Source organism: Mus pahari, chromosome 12, assembly GCF_900095145.1.
Source record: "Mus pahari chromosome 12, PAHARI_EIJ_v1.1, whole genome shotgun sequence".
Lineage (NCBI taxonomy): Eukaryota > Metazoa > Chordata > Mammalia > Rodentia > Muridae > Mus > Mus pahari.
In genome coordinates, this window is record NC_034601.1 from 88055035 (window position 1) to 88070865 (window position 15831).

A 15831-nucleotide genomic window follows, 5' to 3' on the forward strand; every position below is an offset into this window, starting at 1 on the left:
GAGAGTAGTAGGTTTTCCCCAAGAGTGCTGTGTGATAAGTTGACTGTGGTCCAGAGGATGGCCCTTTACCCATGTATATATGGGCAACACTAATAGGACTCAGTGGGATATATGTATAGGTATATGATGTATATATACATGATGTATATGATGTGTATATATGATATATATGTATATGATATATATGTATATGATGTATATGTATATATGAAAGAGGATGTTTCGGTGGATATAGGAGGAACTGGAAGAAGAAAAAATGGGGTAGGAGCAAATATCCCCCAATACATTATATACATGTATTATATTTCCAAAGGATAAATTTAAAACTAAAACAAACTGCAGAGCATTGATGAGAATGTGAATTCCATGCTGTGAAAAAAAAAGTGAGGGTGCACTGGATCATTCCAGAATAATCCCAACAGCCTAGAGGGACAATTCTGATGGGTGACATAGGAGAACCCATGACAGAGAACTCCTTCAGCTCCATTCAGCCTCACTGTCTGAAGTGACACTGTGCTCCTTATCGGCCCTTGGAGGACCATGTGACTCTGTCTTTATATGCACCAGGAGCAGCAGGGTTGCTTGGTTGCCAAGCACAGGCTCAGCCTGTGAGGGTGCCTATGTTCAACCCCTAGTACTGAAAAGTAATTAAATGAACAGAAATAAAGGTTCAATGCAAACATAATGTGTTCATAACAGAAAGCAAAGATAAGTAAGGAAAGACCGTGGGGGGACATGGGTGTCCAAATTTCAAGTTCAGACTAACAAAAACATTGTGTTCAGTTCCTAGTGCACCAACAGCATCTAAGCTATGAAGCTATACCAAAGGGACCCTAGAAACACTGGTACCACATCAGTCCCTTCAGAGCTGCAGTATCCGAAGTAAGCGGTTGGTTCTGTGACAAAGTTAAAGGAAACTGAAGTGAGGGGCAAGAGTGATAGCTCAGTGTGTAAAGAGCTTGCTGTGTTGGGATCCTTAGGCCCTGTGTAAAATCTGGATGTGGTAGCACATCCTTGCAATCCCATGGACGAGGGTCAGGGGAACAGAGGCAGGCAGGTACCTGGAGCTCACTAACCAGCTAGCCTATACAAATCAGTGAGCTTAAGGCTCATTGAGTGACCCTATCTTAAAGGATAAGGTTGAAGGAGAAGATACCCAATGTCAATGTTCAGGCATGGGTACGTGTACCACTCTTACCCACAGCACCAAAACCATACAAAACAAGGGAGTGTTGAGCATTGAACCAGTCAGCCTGATGGAAAAACCAAATCAGAAATCATGGGTCCAATCTGAAATACCAGGTCTTCCTTTAGTTGTGTTTTGTAGACCATAATAAAATGCTCTTAGCAGCTTGCTAAGATGCTCAGCTGCCAAAGGCATGCAGGGTGTCTCCACTTGTCAGGCTATGGGGTCCCTACCCAAATTTCATTTGCTTTACTTTAGGATTTGACACACTGCATGCTCCCAGTTCCCAGTTAAAGCCAACCTTCTGCTTTTCCTAAGTACATTCTTTACAGGCTTTGGAACTGAAGGAGCAGGCAATATGAGTCACTGTTGAATGTATGATTGCTTATATCAAAGTGATCATATACAGTCTCCAAAACATTACATACTTAACTCATGCCCTGGTGTCTTCCAGCAGACCTTCTCACTCACTGTACAAACGATACTTAAATTTCCAACACTAGCCAAGACACCCACCGCAACCAAACCTTGTCATTCTCTGTGTTGTGACCCTCGCCAAGCATTTTAGAGCAAGACTTAAAAATACCTCAATTCTGTTTGATAACAGGGTTTTCTTAGCTGGGAGCTTGCATTTCAGGGCTTTGTTGACACCATCCAAGGACATACATAGTATGTCCTATGCAGAAGCCCCGTGGGCAGGATCCAGGAGTAGACTTTGTAGCACTGATTATTTTTAAAAAGAATACAATGTGTTGTTAAAAGAAAACATTTCATCTGTGCACAATGCCATGAGGAATGTGGGCACAGCCTTTTTATGTCAATGGGAAAGTGAAACTACTGGATCAATGACTTTCCATTACAGTACACATATACTCCACGTTTGTTTTCCTTCCCACTCAAATCATGACGTCCATTTTTCTCCATTTCCCCTCCCTTAAGGTTGGGTAAGGAACAGACAAGCAGAGAAATGGGTGGAAGTATACACAGGTGTAAAAACATGAGTCAAAGTAACAGAATGAGTGAATACAATAAAGTTGTCATGGGACTGGATAACTATTACATCCATGTGAGCAGATGAGTGTGGTATTTGGACACATATGCACATACATGCACATACATATGGCAAAGGGCCAGTGAATGACATCATCCTGCCCTCATCCCCACAAGACAGGACCTCTCTGTGAACCGAGAGCTAGGCTGGCAGCCATGAAACAACCTTAATAGTGTTAGGGATTTGACGATGTGGCCACATCTGGATTTTTTATTTGTATGTTGATGGTAGCATACAAACTTACATACCGATGCTTACATAGTAAACAGGCACTCCTATATAGAGTCTTTCCCCCTGCACGCAAAACATGATTTCTTAAAGTTAAAGACCCAGCACCCAGGGACACTAAAATCTAGTGTAGGAACACTATAACCATCAGCATCAGAAGTGTCCTCATGAGCTGATGAGGTCCCCCACATACTCATCCATCCTGATCATTCTCCTCCCATCCAAGTAGACCCAAGAAAGAGGGGTACTTACCAGCCTTGATGTGGACATCCTGACTTCTAATTTTCCCTGAAGGGTTTTCAGCTGTGCAATAGTAAGTATTATCATGGATTAAGGTGCTGAAGCTTGAAGGAGGAAAGGGGAAAATTTGGAGAGTGCCATTGGGATGGACGTGGCGGATCCCGGGGACATCGTAGATCTCCTCGCCCGTCGCTAGGTACCATCTGAGAGTCACAGGAGGGATGCCTGCAGCCGGGCAGGGCACCAGCGTCCCCGACGTGCTTGCAAACACTACCTCTTGCAACGATGCATTGACAAAGTAGAGGCTGGAGTGGGGCTCTTCACTGAAAACTGCAAGAGACAACAAAGACCGGTCAGTCAGCCTGTCATCTCAGCGGTACTCTGAGAGACAACAGGGGACTCCCATAGGACTGGATGGCTTAGCATTGCCTAAAATACTACAGAGTCTGGGTCTGGGCAAAAAGGAGTGATGCTGGGTTCATACTCTGTATGCAGCCCACAATCTCAAGGGGACTTAAGAGGCTCAGTGCATGCTCCGTGACCCCCTCTGTCTCTCTGGTGGCACAGTGAGACCCATCTGTGAATGAAATACACCACGACTTTAACATGTAAAACCTAAGGGTGGCGTATAAAGCATCTTACCAGACAAGGAAATGCCTTATCAGTCATGCATGTTTTGTTGGAAATTTGTCGTTTTCAAAAGACCTCTGACAAGGCATGGCCCCACACCTTCACCCTACAGTCTCTGCTTTGACATGGAAGCCTGTCCTTGCAGGCTAACTTCCCAAGTGCCTTGTCTACGTACTCACACCATGTCAAATCACAATGCTTCTCTACAGCGACCACAAGCATGCCTTTGTGGTACCTACCTGACAGGACATGGCTTTCAGAACTGTTTTCCTCAGCTTTCGATTTAAATCATTTCTGTTTTAATGCCCACGAATCAAACATCTGCAGACCTGTCCATACACATCCAGTTTCTTAGCCCATTTAGTGAGCACCTGTGTTTTACTCCATGTCATATTCTATGCAAAACAATGAAACTCAACTCCCAGAGCCCAAAATACAAATATGCATAATTACAGTGAACAGGTTTGCTCAGACATCCTTCTAAGAGTAGATGCACAAGCTGCCATGCACCTCAAAAAGAGACAAGAGGCTTACAGTAAGTAGCTCAGCATACAGATAACATTAGGCCACTCCTCATCCTCCTGTTGACTGTCATATGGTTATCTTATGAAGCTCTATAGTGAGAAGGAGCAAGCAGGGCAAAAAGAAATATAAAATGTACAGTTTGAAGAGAGAAAGAGCACTGGAATATGTAATATTGGAGCCAAGTCCTGTGTCCATGGAGATAAACAGTTTAAAGGAAAAGCTTGATGCTAAATGGGATAAAAGGAGTCAAGCTGAAACCCCACCCTGCTAAGCTTCTAACTATGAAAAGGAATCAAAGGGAAGTTTAAGCAATGAGGGAAACCAACAAAAGAAAATGATGCAAATATAATCTGAGGAGGGGTGACAGTCCAACCACAGCAAACAGAGCTGGGCAGCTTTAGCCAAGTGGTTCTGGATTCAAAATCAAGAAGGACACAAGAAAGGAGTTGTGGAGTCTGCAGCTAAGAAGAGGTCAAGTGTGTGGCAGGGGTGCCCCTTCAGAGGGGTCTAGAAAGGCCATTGCCTGAAGCTGGGAAGGGGAAGTGTGGGTTGTGTTGGAGAGTCAAAGATACCAGTCTGCTAAGGAAAGCTGCAGGGCAAACATGAAACCAGTCCAAGAGAGAGTCAGGAGTGTGCTACAATCAGGAGAGGGGAAAGCTGAAGAGCACATGGACATGAGATGCGCAGAGGCAGGATTTGGAGTTTTCTCCATTGGGTTTCAGTCTTGCTCTGCCCTTCTCCCTTCCTTCTGGATAGTAATATATATTCTGTGCCATTGTGTGTTAGAAGTGTGTGATCTGCTCTTTGGTTTTAATTTTATAGAGAGTTACAGCCAAGAGATGGCCTTGTGTCTCAGAAGAGGCATTAGATGTTCAAGTAGTGTTGAGACTCAAACAGCATGTTGATGTTTCTTAAGTTGGACTAAATTCATTTTGCATTATGATATAACGACAATGTGGCAGGGGGAGGGGTAGTGGGGGCAGGGTATGGTGCTCTGGAGGAAACTAGACTCATAGTTTCACATAATTGCATGCTTAGTTCCCAGACTAAGCATTGGGGTAGATTAGGAGGTGTGGCTTTATTGGAGTGTGGCTTTATTGGAATAGGTGTGTCACTGGCATAGGCTTTGAGGTTTCAAAAGTCTATACCAGGTGCTCTGGCTCTCTCCTAGCTCTCTCCTAGCTCTCTCCCACTCTCTCTCGCTCTCCCTCCCTTCCCATGCCCCATCTCCCCCCCTCCTTGTACCTGACCCCATCCCTCCCCCCTCCCCTCCCCCTCTGCCTGTGGATCAGGACATATAGCTCTCAGCTACTTCTCCAGTGCCATCCTTATCTGACTGCCACTATTCTCTTCACCATAATAATAATAATGAACAGACTCTCTGAAACTACAAACAAGTCCCCCAGTTACATTTTTATGAGAGTTGCCGTGGTCACAGCTTCTCTTTACAGCAACAAAGTACTAAGACAATCTCATTTGTCATATTTCTTGATCATACCAAGATGGCACCTCAAACCATTGACAATACCATCAGGTAATGTGTTCTTATAATATATTGTGGGGTGTTTCTCAGAATGTATCTCCATCACTGGTTTATACAAGACTATATTTTATGAATGTTTCTATTCTGTAAAAGTCTATAAGCAAAATAAGTATGGTTAGTCATTGTTCCCTTGATTGGACATGGGATTTCCAGGAGACACACCTCTGGGCATGACTGTGAAGCTGCTTGCAGAGAGCTCTGACAGAGGTGGGAAGACCCACCCTGAATGTAACTGGGGCTGTTATGGGCTGGGGTCCTGGACAGAATCAAAAGGACAAAAGCAAGCAGAGCATCATTATCGCTTTCTGTTTCTTGACTGTGGACACAGTGTGGCCAGCTTCCTCACACTTCTGCTCCTCTGTCATGCCCAACATGACGGACTTCAGCCTCAAACTCTGAGGCAGAATAAACCCTTCCTTCCTCAAGTTGCCTTTGTTAGCTATTTCTCGCAGCCAATGAAATAGGTAACTAACGAAGTGACGTGATTTAACAGACTCTAATACTTAGCATTCTAAAACTGTCTGGCAAATGCTACCTGTTCACCATGTCTCCACAGTTTCACCTCGTATTAATGTGGTAATACAAATGCCTGTCCATCTTTTGGAGTATTTCTTATGGAACTTAAGTTTCACAAAATTACATCTCTTTTAAATATACTGGAATCTCCATTCACTATTAGAGAACAGACTACGTATGGATGCTCAGAAGGAGAGACATCCAGCGTCTTAAGACAACCCTCAGCCCTTCACCATGGAGAGGGATGAATGTTTGCTCTCACAAGGGCTATACTGCCTAGATGATACACATCAGAATATGTCATCCATCTGTGCATATCAAAACTCCTGGTTGTGAACAGTATCATATACCCCTTCCCCAACACTTCCTTGAGGCCAATGGCAGATGACCTATAAGTGTACAGACACAGAGTTCAGGAGAGCTAATATTATGTTGACCATGAGGCCATACAGACTGACAGATGCCTGTTGGTTAGTGACAAACTTCTCTAGGGCACTGGGATATTGAAGAACTTGCTCACTGGTACCCACATGAGCTGTAGCCTTCTGTCTGGGAAAGCCCTAACATTATCAAAGAGACAAAAAGAACAACTTTCTTCCTTGTTAACATACATGGCTTCATGCTTCATGACCTCATTCACACTGGATTCAGCAACTATAATTGGTTGGAGCTGAGTTTGTTCCCTTGGTAAAGTGCTTGCCTTAGAACTATAAGGACCTGAGTTTGATCCTTAGAACCCATGTTTAAAAGGCCACTTGTGGTATCACAGGCTGGCAATCCCAGTGATAGAGGGGTAGCAAGTACCAGGGCAGTGAGTAACCTTGGCTCAAAACAGTTAATGTAGGGACCAGCAAGATTGATCAGTGGGTAAAAGGGCTTGCTCATGTGATCTAGATGACATGATTTTGTCACAGATGTGATGGTGTGCATCTGTGATCCCAGTACTTCCATAGCAAGATAGGAGTGGAAGACAATATAATCATCTGGAAGGCCATAGGCCAGCGAGTCTGGAGTGCAAACCATGGCAGACACAAGAGAGACCTTGTGACAACAACAGGGAGAAAGAGAAATGATTCCAAAAATCTATCCTCTGAACTGAACCCATACATACCTACATGCATGCACTTTCACGTACCGCATGCACCTGCATACATAAGCATATGCACACTTTTTTTTTAAGGTGTAATGGTTGGAGAGCATCTTGAAGAGATGCAGGCTGGCATCAGCTTTGAGCAGGAGCTTCATCAAGCTATTCTGTTAGACCTTTCACCGGTGGCCTGTGGTGATGAGCAAGTGAGACAGTGAGACTTGCTCTCATCTGTGAGCACTATTTCATAGGCAAATAGATGATTGCGTGGACAGTCATTTCAACACTGTGCACCAGACTCTGTCTTAGTAATGGAAAGCAAGAATGGAAAGATGGAAGTCATCTTTCTCTTACATTCTGTTCACTCAGCCCTTCCAGGATACACAACAAACCATGCAAACGCCATTCCATGCAGCCCCAGCTCCTTCCATGTCTCTCAAGGTTACTATAGTAACATGGTTCATTCCCTTCTGGTTCCTTTCAATGAGACCCATTTTTAAGCCATGTTTGTGCATGAGGTTTGGGCTTCTCCAGACATGTGACAGGGGACATGCTTCTTTCTTTTGGTGACCCTGGGTCTGAACACAGTTTTGGACAGCTAAGCTAGGGGAAAAGATAGCTGCCATTCTTGAGAAAAGCATAGAGAAAAATACACTGTTTGAAAGTGAGATCCTTCGAGGGCTCGGCAGTGAGAGGAAGTCTCCAGCAAAGCTTCACAAATCCGAGTATGGAAATCATCACTAGCTGAGAGATCTGCTTAGATCAGAACAGAAACTGTAGCTCAACATTGCAGTCTTCAACTCAAATAAAAATGTGGATGCTAGCACTGTAATTTTACATTTGAGCTTTCTAAGAAACTGACATTACCCCAAACATATTGTTAGGAATGAGGTAACTGTCATTCTTCAGGGCTAATTAATTCCACCCAGATTTCCGGGGATTTTTTTCCCCTACATTAATCTTCTGCCAACTCAATTGTGTGTAATGTGAACTAAATAAAACTTGGTCATATCTGAATTTATCCTTCCTTATCCTGAAAGTAGCATTGCCAAGAATAGCCAAATCTTTGAAACTATAAATGCATATAAGAAATATTGCTCAATGAAATGTACAGTGTGTTGTTGAAGGCCACATTCCAAGAGCCAGCTTGCAAACTGTTTTTTTTTAAATGAATGTACAAAAAAGGTGAAAAATATTTAATCTTGGCAAAGAGATGAGACATCTGAGAGCTGTGATCACTTAAAAATTTTAAGCTCTTCATCCCTCTCTGACCTCACACCAGTGGGCTTTAAACTAAGCAGACAAGCATGGTTGTGAATGCCTTTAGGCTCAACTCATAGGGGGCAGAAGCTGGTGAACCTCTGTGAGTTATAGGCCTCTGTGGTCTATAAAGTCAGTTTTTAGGCTGGGGGGGATACACATACATACACACATACAGAGAGAGAGAGAGAGAGAGAGAGAGAGAGAGAGAGAAGAGGCAGGCCATGAGCACACAGAGAGAGAAGGGGGAGGGGAATGGGGAGAGAGTGGGCAAGAGCAAGAGGGCAAAGAGAGGAGGGTGGCATGCAGCCCCTTTTATAATGAGTCAGGCACACCTGGTTGTTGCTGCTAGGTAACTGTGGGGCGGAACCTAGACTAACCACCAACAGAGAGTATATATTCTCCAGTTTCAAGCAAATGGAAGTCCAGATTTGTTCAGAATGATTTTGTCTACTGTTTATGGGGTCAGGTATAAACTGGAATAGTGAAATTTCATGCCATAGAGTAGCCCAGCCCCTGGTATCCCTGTCATCTACACTTTTACTACTCAGGGCTCTGCCTCCAAGTGAATTATATATGTCAAAACCAAGAGAAAGCTAAACAGACTATTTGGCACGAGCTTGTGTGAGATCCTGGGGAACCCACAGAAAGCAGCCAGAGGGTCGGACTCCAGAGACATCTTCCCTCAGTTGCAGACTTGGCACTATGTTACAGCTACCACATATGGTACAGGCGCCACTGACAGAGAATGTTCCACACCAAAGGGGGAAAAAAAATCCATGTTCAGCTTCCTTAAAATTTAGATGTAGTCAGGTGACATGGGTGAGGGAGAACTCTTACAAAAGGTAATAACAAAAATCATTCCATCCTGAACATTCACTGAGCACTAGCTGTATTCTAGACCTTGGGTAAGGTCCTGACAATATACATGTTTAGTGCCATTCCCCAGGACGTTTTAAACTTGAGGACTAAGAAAACAGGAGTCTATCGGCCAAGTGCCCCAGAGGCATGCAGAACTAAGCAACCCAAGACAAGGGTGGTGGACAAGGCTTTCTATGTGATGAAAGAAAGTACTACAAACAGAAAACATAACATACTGGGACTCTGTAAGTGTCACAGTTAGGAGACTGTAAGTGTCACAGTCAGGAAAGAACTGCAAAGGTATCTGTGCTGAGCAGTCAACTTTGATTAAACCTAGAATCACACGCAAAGTCTCAACGAGGAACCATCTAGATCATGCTGCCCAGTAGGCATGTCTGTGGGGGTTGTCTAGATTATCATGTGAGGTGGGAAGATCTAGCTTGAGAGTTGGTGGCACTCTCTGATGGGCTGGGCCCTGCATTGTGTAAGAATGAAGATGCCAGCTAAGTTTAAGCGAAGAGCAAGAGTGTGAGGGTAGAGCCTTGCACTGGCTTTCTCTCTGTATCTGACTGTGGACATGGTTCTCTCAGGGCCTGCTTTGACTTCCCACAGTGATGGACTGTAACCTGAAATGGCAAAATGAACTTTTCAGTAGCATTTGTCACAGCAAGAGAAATGAAACTGAATCAGTGCCCATGACAGCAGTGTGGGAACATGGCTGACCCACATAGGGTCCATGTAGTTCCTCTGGACTGAACATGCTGACAACAGCTTGAAGCAGAGCAGCTGTGAAGACCCACAGGAGACCCTCAAAGAACTGGATTTATTCACAGCTCTTCCATGGAGGGAGAAGATAGGTCACAAGGCTCAGGAGATCTATAGGAGGTGTCCTATGAGATCCTTAGGTGGCCTTACCCTCCCCTCTCTGAAGTGATAGATGAGGAAAGAGATGAGAAGGGTGGGATTCTTTCTTGTTGCAGCCACATTTGAGTCCCCCGTGCTTCTGTAAGCAACCCCCAAACACTTACTGCTTCACCAAGCTAGACCTGCATAGAACTCTCCCTTTAGTCTGTTGGTGCTCTCTAGCCTGGTGTGAAGAGATGTCTCTTTATGTCCCCTCAAGAGAAGCCCTGCTATAGGGCTTGTATTTCCCCTTCATATAATACTCATTTAACATATGCTGAGTATCTGGCACTGGTTCAGGATCTGGGGACATTAACAATCAAGGCTCATTGTCACCAATGCCATGGGATATAGCAAAAAGTCCAGAAAGCAAGCTAGATGGCTTATTCTCAACTCTCTAGAAAATAGAGTTACACCAGTGGGTAGATTCTGCAGAGAAATGGAAATGTATGTGCACAAACAAACCAATGAGGACACATCCAGTGTGTTAACCAGTCGTAAGGCTGGCATGTAAGGTGCAGTTTATACATACAATGGAATACTACACTGTAATAATAAAAGCAATGACGTGCTAACATAAGCTGTAGTGAGGCTGACCCTGGATGGTATTATGCTGAGATTGGAAAGCCACAGAGAAGCACAGACCATGTGACTCCATTCACATGAAGTTTCTAGGAGTGGAAATTCTAGAGAGAGAGAGAGAGAATGTAGGTCAGTGGTTTTCCTGGGACTGGAGGGGGGTTCAAGGGACTAGGAAGTCACAGCTAAATGGTGCAGGGTTTCTTTCTGAGGTGTTAAAACTGCTCCAAAATGAACTGTTAAAGGCTACATATTTGTGGATAAATCAAAACCACTGAATTACATACTCTAACTTGCTTCATTTATGGCAAGTAAATTGTGTCTCAAAAAGCTGTTTTTGGAAGTTGAAAGTGTCATTGCAAGTCTGAAACAAAACAGTTTCCCAGATCAGAGCTTGAGATGGGAAACATGGCATAGACAAAAGAGAAGGCTGAGGCAGGATGCCTGGAAGCTATTGTGCCAGCTAAGAGGAGAATGGCCCAAGCACACAGACACATCTGATGTAATCTCCCCAGCACAAGTGCACAGAGCCTGGGAGAATTGAGAGGGCAGAGGGCAGAAAGTCTGTATTATACAAGGGTGACAGCTTGGATGCTTGGTCACAAAGATGAGTCATTAACAAAAAGGTCATACAAGGCAGAGAGGAGGATATGGGGTAAAGGAAAGAAGACCACCAACTTTATTCAGTGAGGCTCAGGGCACTGCCATTGGACAGCATGTTAGCATATTCATCCAAGACTCCAAAAAGGGTTTCCACACCAGAGAAGAACAACCATCCTTAGGTGTGTGTCCCAATACAGATTGGAGTATGAGAAGAGATGGGACCTGAGATGGATCCGCAGACACTGGGAGTTTTTAATAAGATGAGGAAAAGATATCTGACAGAGGATTTGACCCCAGATACAGATTGAAAACCTACATGTTAACTACACATTTGTGTGCACACCTACACATGCATGCGCACATACATGCACATTATACACACACAATAAAATAAATAAATATAGGTTTAAAATTTTAAAGTATTTTTCATATACAAAGCTTTATATATTTATATTGATATATGTTATATGTTGATTTCCTTATGCACCCTTAAGACAGGGTCTCAAGCTGCATCCCAGGTTGACCTCAAACTCACTATACAGCCCAAACTGGTCTCAAACTTGTGAGCACTTTCTTGCTTTGGTCTTCAGAGTTACAGGATTACAGGCATATGCTACCATACTCATAGTGTGTGCAGAATGTTTTTGTTTGGTTGGCTTTGGTTTCAGTTTTAGATTTCATATTATGTTGTTGTGATGGTCATTGGTGGTTTTCTGTTTGTTTGTTTGTTTGTTTGCATTGCTAAATTGGAACTCAGCATCTCATGCAAATTTTGTCACTGAGCTACACACCCAGTCTCTTACATCATAATGCTAAATAAAACAAAACAATAAAAACACAGGCACAAGAGAATCCCATCTCTGTTCCCTCCCCCATCAAATATAATCAGAGGAAGAACAAACCCACAGTATTAGATTTAAGTGTGGAGAAATGAATGGGTATGGGAGGAGGTAGAGAGAGCCCAGTGGCTGTCACAATTTGTCTTGATCTGCATGCTCTTATCTTCAGCCAGAAAAGGTTTCCCTGAGCTATCCACTGGGATCAGCACACAGTGACAGCATGACTGCTGTATTCTACTGAGAAACTTAAGAAAACAGAAAAAGAAAGGAATACAAAGGAGATACAGGAGAATAGTTAGATCCGTGGTCTAAATCCCACAGAAAAATGATGTACTAGAAACAAAAGGATGGAAGGTAATTCAGATGCTCACAACTCATCATTCCAGCACCTAGGAGATTGGAGGCAGGAGGATCACCATACATACGAGTCTATCCTGGGCTACATAGTAAGTTCCTAGCCAGCCTGAATTATAGAGTGGGACCCTGTTTGAGCCTTTATACTCCCTAAAAGAAGAAGGAACCAAACAGGATGGCAGTATTGGATGTTAGCATTTAATGGATTCTGAGATGTCAGAATTCTGAGAACTGAGGCAAGACACCAGATTTACAGGCCACAGGTACTCACTTTAGGTAGACATGTTATTTGAGTCCAAAATGCTTTTATTGATTTTATAAGAACCTGTGAACAGATATGTATACTACTTTCTGTAATGGTCTTCCGAAATAAAAGGAATATAACTCTGCCTTGGGTAAATATGTCAGGGAAGTGTAACCTTTCGCTGATTCAGAGACATGAAACTGCTTTATGTTCGAGTTAATGCCTTCAAACTCACTGTGACCTGGCTCTGACCACTGGAATCAGATGAATGGTGGTCACATCATGGCCTGAAAAGTTCCTAAGTGTTTGAGAAGTAATTCCAAGTGAGGTTATAAAGACGCACCTATGTGTTTCTACAGTAGCATGATGACCTCTATCTAATGTATTTTAATGGTACCCAGCATTAAAGCACGTGATCAAATACCTCCTCATGAAATAAGAGTCAGGTAAGTCTTGTCCTTGGCAGACAATGGAGGTAGTCCCATGCCTACAGTCACATGCACAAAACTTGACTACCTTTACGTTCAAATATTCAGGCAATATGGTCAAGAAAGCATACAGCAAACTAGCCAGGGCCTCCTTCTTTCGCACATTCCCAACATCAATCCAAAGGGTGAGTCTGAGTTGCTGAATTAGGAACAACAGAGTGAAGAGCCAGAGAGATGGCTCAGTGGCTAAGAGCAATGGCTGTTCTTGGAGAGGACCTGGGTTTGGTTCCTAGCACCCTATTCACACACACACACACACACACACACACACACACACGATTATAAATAAAATACATTGTTTTATTTCTAAGAGGACACTAATGCACACAGAGGGACATTGTATAGAGAGAGCTGCAGAGAGCTGGAGAGGGTACCCCAAGTGAGTCTTTACCTGGCATTTGCATGTGGTTAAAAAAATTGAAAAAATATGAAGCACTGGAAAAGAAATCAGGACAGGGCAGGTAGAAAAGATGAGATAAGTCACATCACAACTAGCCAGAGCACAGAAACATAACACACATAGCTATACTGGTAAATTGTCATGTGCTGCTAGAGCTCACTAAGAATCTAGCACTGGAACTTAGGTCTCCGCCCCCACGTCAGACCCTTGCATTTTAACCTCAAAGTATTAGTTTATCCTCCCGTGTCTTGGGATACTCTGCTCCTAACCCTAGGACCCAGAGAGATGAGCAAGAATAAAACTACTTCATGTCCTTGGGAACAGTTAGAAGGTGAACCATTTTCAACAGAATTCACCTTTGTTTATCCCAAAGTGTAAAGATGCCTCACTGGAAAAGAGAAGCCAGAAGGTCAGCAATGGGAAGCTCAGTCATGGAGAGAGAGCTCAATCAGAAACTCCACCGATGTCAATATCCCCAGTCAGTGTCTGCTAGATGTCCTGAGTGTGACTTGTGACATCATCCCCATCTGCTGCCATTTGTTGTTTGATGTGGAAGCCTCACCCAGAGGGAATGTGAGGACATGCTGATCTGCCCAGGACTCTCTATGGGGAACTCCAGCTGGCTGACAAGCAGGGCTTCCCAGATCATTTCTGATGGATACAGTGAGTGCCTAATTGAATATTTTGCTTCTTTCTTTCTATCCACCTTCTTCTACCTATTCTTTTACTTGGGCTTTGCTATTTACTTACTGAGCTCAGTAATTTAAAACCAAAAGTATGACTAGTATAGAACATTCTCTGGACTCTACAGCAACATACTTCAGGCACAGCATGCAGAACACATCACCATGACAATCGGGGTCAATGTAATCTCAGCAAAGTTCACAGCAGAGCCTACGGGGCCTGACTGGTTCCAGGTACCATAACTGCACGATAACTACAATGCCAGTTAACAGAAAAGAAAAAGTGACCATCAGTACAATGAATTTCTCAAGAGTGAGCTCACACCATGGAATCAAACTCAGAAGTGAGAGATAAGGAAACCATGGGGAAGAGACACTAAAAGAACTTCAATAAAATATCTCATAATGCTCCAACCAATACAACAAAAGAAAAGCATGCTGATTGGCTGGACATTCCAACTTGATTTTTTGTTTGTTTGTTTGTTTTCAGCTTGTACATTTGTACATTTTGTAGGAATTCAATTCTGAATTGCCTCCCAACTAGACACCACACCCTCCCTCTCAGCTTCCTGAGACAATCTGTCTTAGCCACATATGTACCATTATGAAAAACCTCCCCCACCCCCTCACTCCAGGCACAAAACACAGATGATGGTACAGTTTGGTCCTAGTACTCAGAGCATAAACACGTGCTTAACAAATGTTTCCATGTGTTTATTAATTGATCATTAGATGTCTAAAAGGAAAAATACATTTTTTCATACTCTACATAACCAAATAGATTCATTATAAGGAATAATTCCTGGTGTGCATTTCTTGGACATTATCTGTCACAACCAAAAATTCATCATCAAGCCCTCAAGGACCATGAGTGGCTGAGAATATAACTCCTGAGATGCCCTGAGAACTCAATGCTGAGAATTTGTATTGCTTTGTTAAGAGTGATCTTTATACCCAATATTCTTACAGATTTTACAACATGAATAATAATAAAAAATCATCTTTCACTGTGTGTTTTACAAATCTCCAGAGGAAAAAGTGTTTTACCTAGAAAAATGGCTCTGAAATATCTGATATACCCTTCTAGAAAATTATCTCATATGTGCACAGGAGTTCATTGTGCACATAAAGTCTCTGGGTCCCTGGGGACATCTGAAAGTTGCTGTTAACATGGTGGTAGTTGAAGTGTGCATTTCAGGAGAACATGGGTCCTCAAAAAAGCCATGAGCATGTTGCATGTAACATTCTAGTATTTAAATTTCAAGTTTACATGTGTCGAAGGACACAAAAGTAATCAGCAATTCCAAAGAATTGGAAGCGCAAGGAGGAGATGGTTTTCTACAAAGTGCACCAGAGCTAATCTAAATCATGTGACTGGTTCTGCCATGGTTTGAATGTGATCTGAGTTGTCTCCTAAGGCATGTGTACTAGAAGTTGTAACCATGAAAAATACCCTGATACAAGCAACTGAAAGAAAGGGATTTTTCACTATGTAAACAAACTCAAAAACAAAAACAACATGATCATCTCGTTAGATACTGAGAAAACATTTGACAAAATCCAACACCCCTTCATGATAAAAGTCTTGGAAAGATTGGGAATTCAAGGCCC

At 43.0% G+C, this 15831-nt stretch overlaps 1 protein-coding gene across 3 annotated transcripts in view; it reads right to left on the reverse strand.

Annotated features, from left to right (window-relative positions):
• Dscam (DS cell adhesion molecule) overlaps positions 1–15831 on the reverse strand; it is a 566911-nt gene that overhangs the window by 454737 nt on the left and 96343 nt on the right. For all 3 annotated transcript variants that reach the window (XM_021209063.2, XM_029544386.1, XM_029544387.1), the window contains exon 2: positions 2718–3035. In XM_021209063.2, the coding sequence (XP_021064722.1) occupies positions 2718–3035 (318 nt within the window). The remainder of the gene's footprint in view (positions 1–2717; positions 3036–15831) is intronic.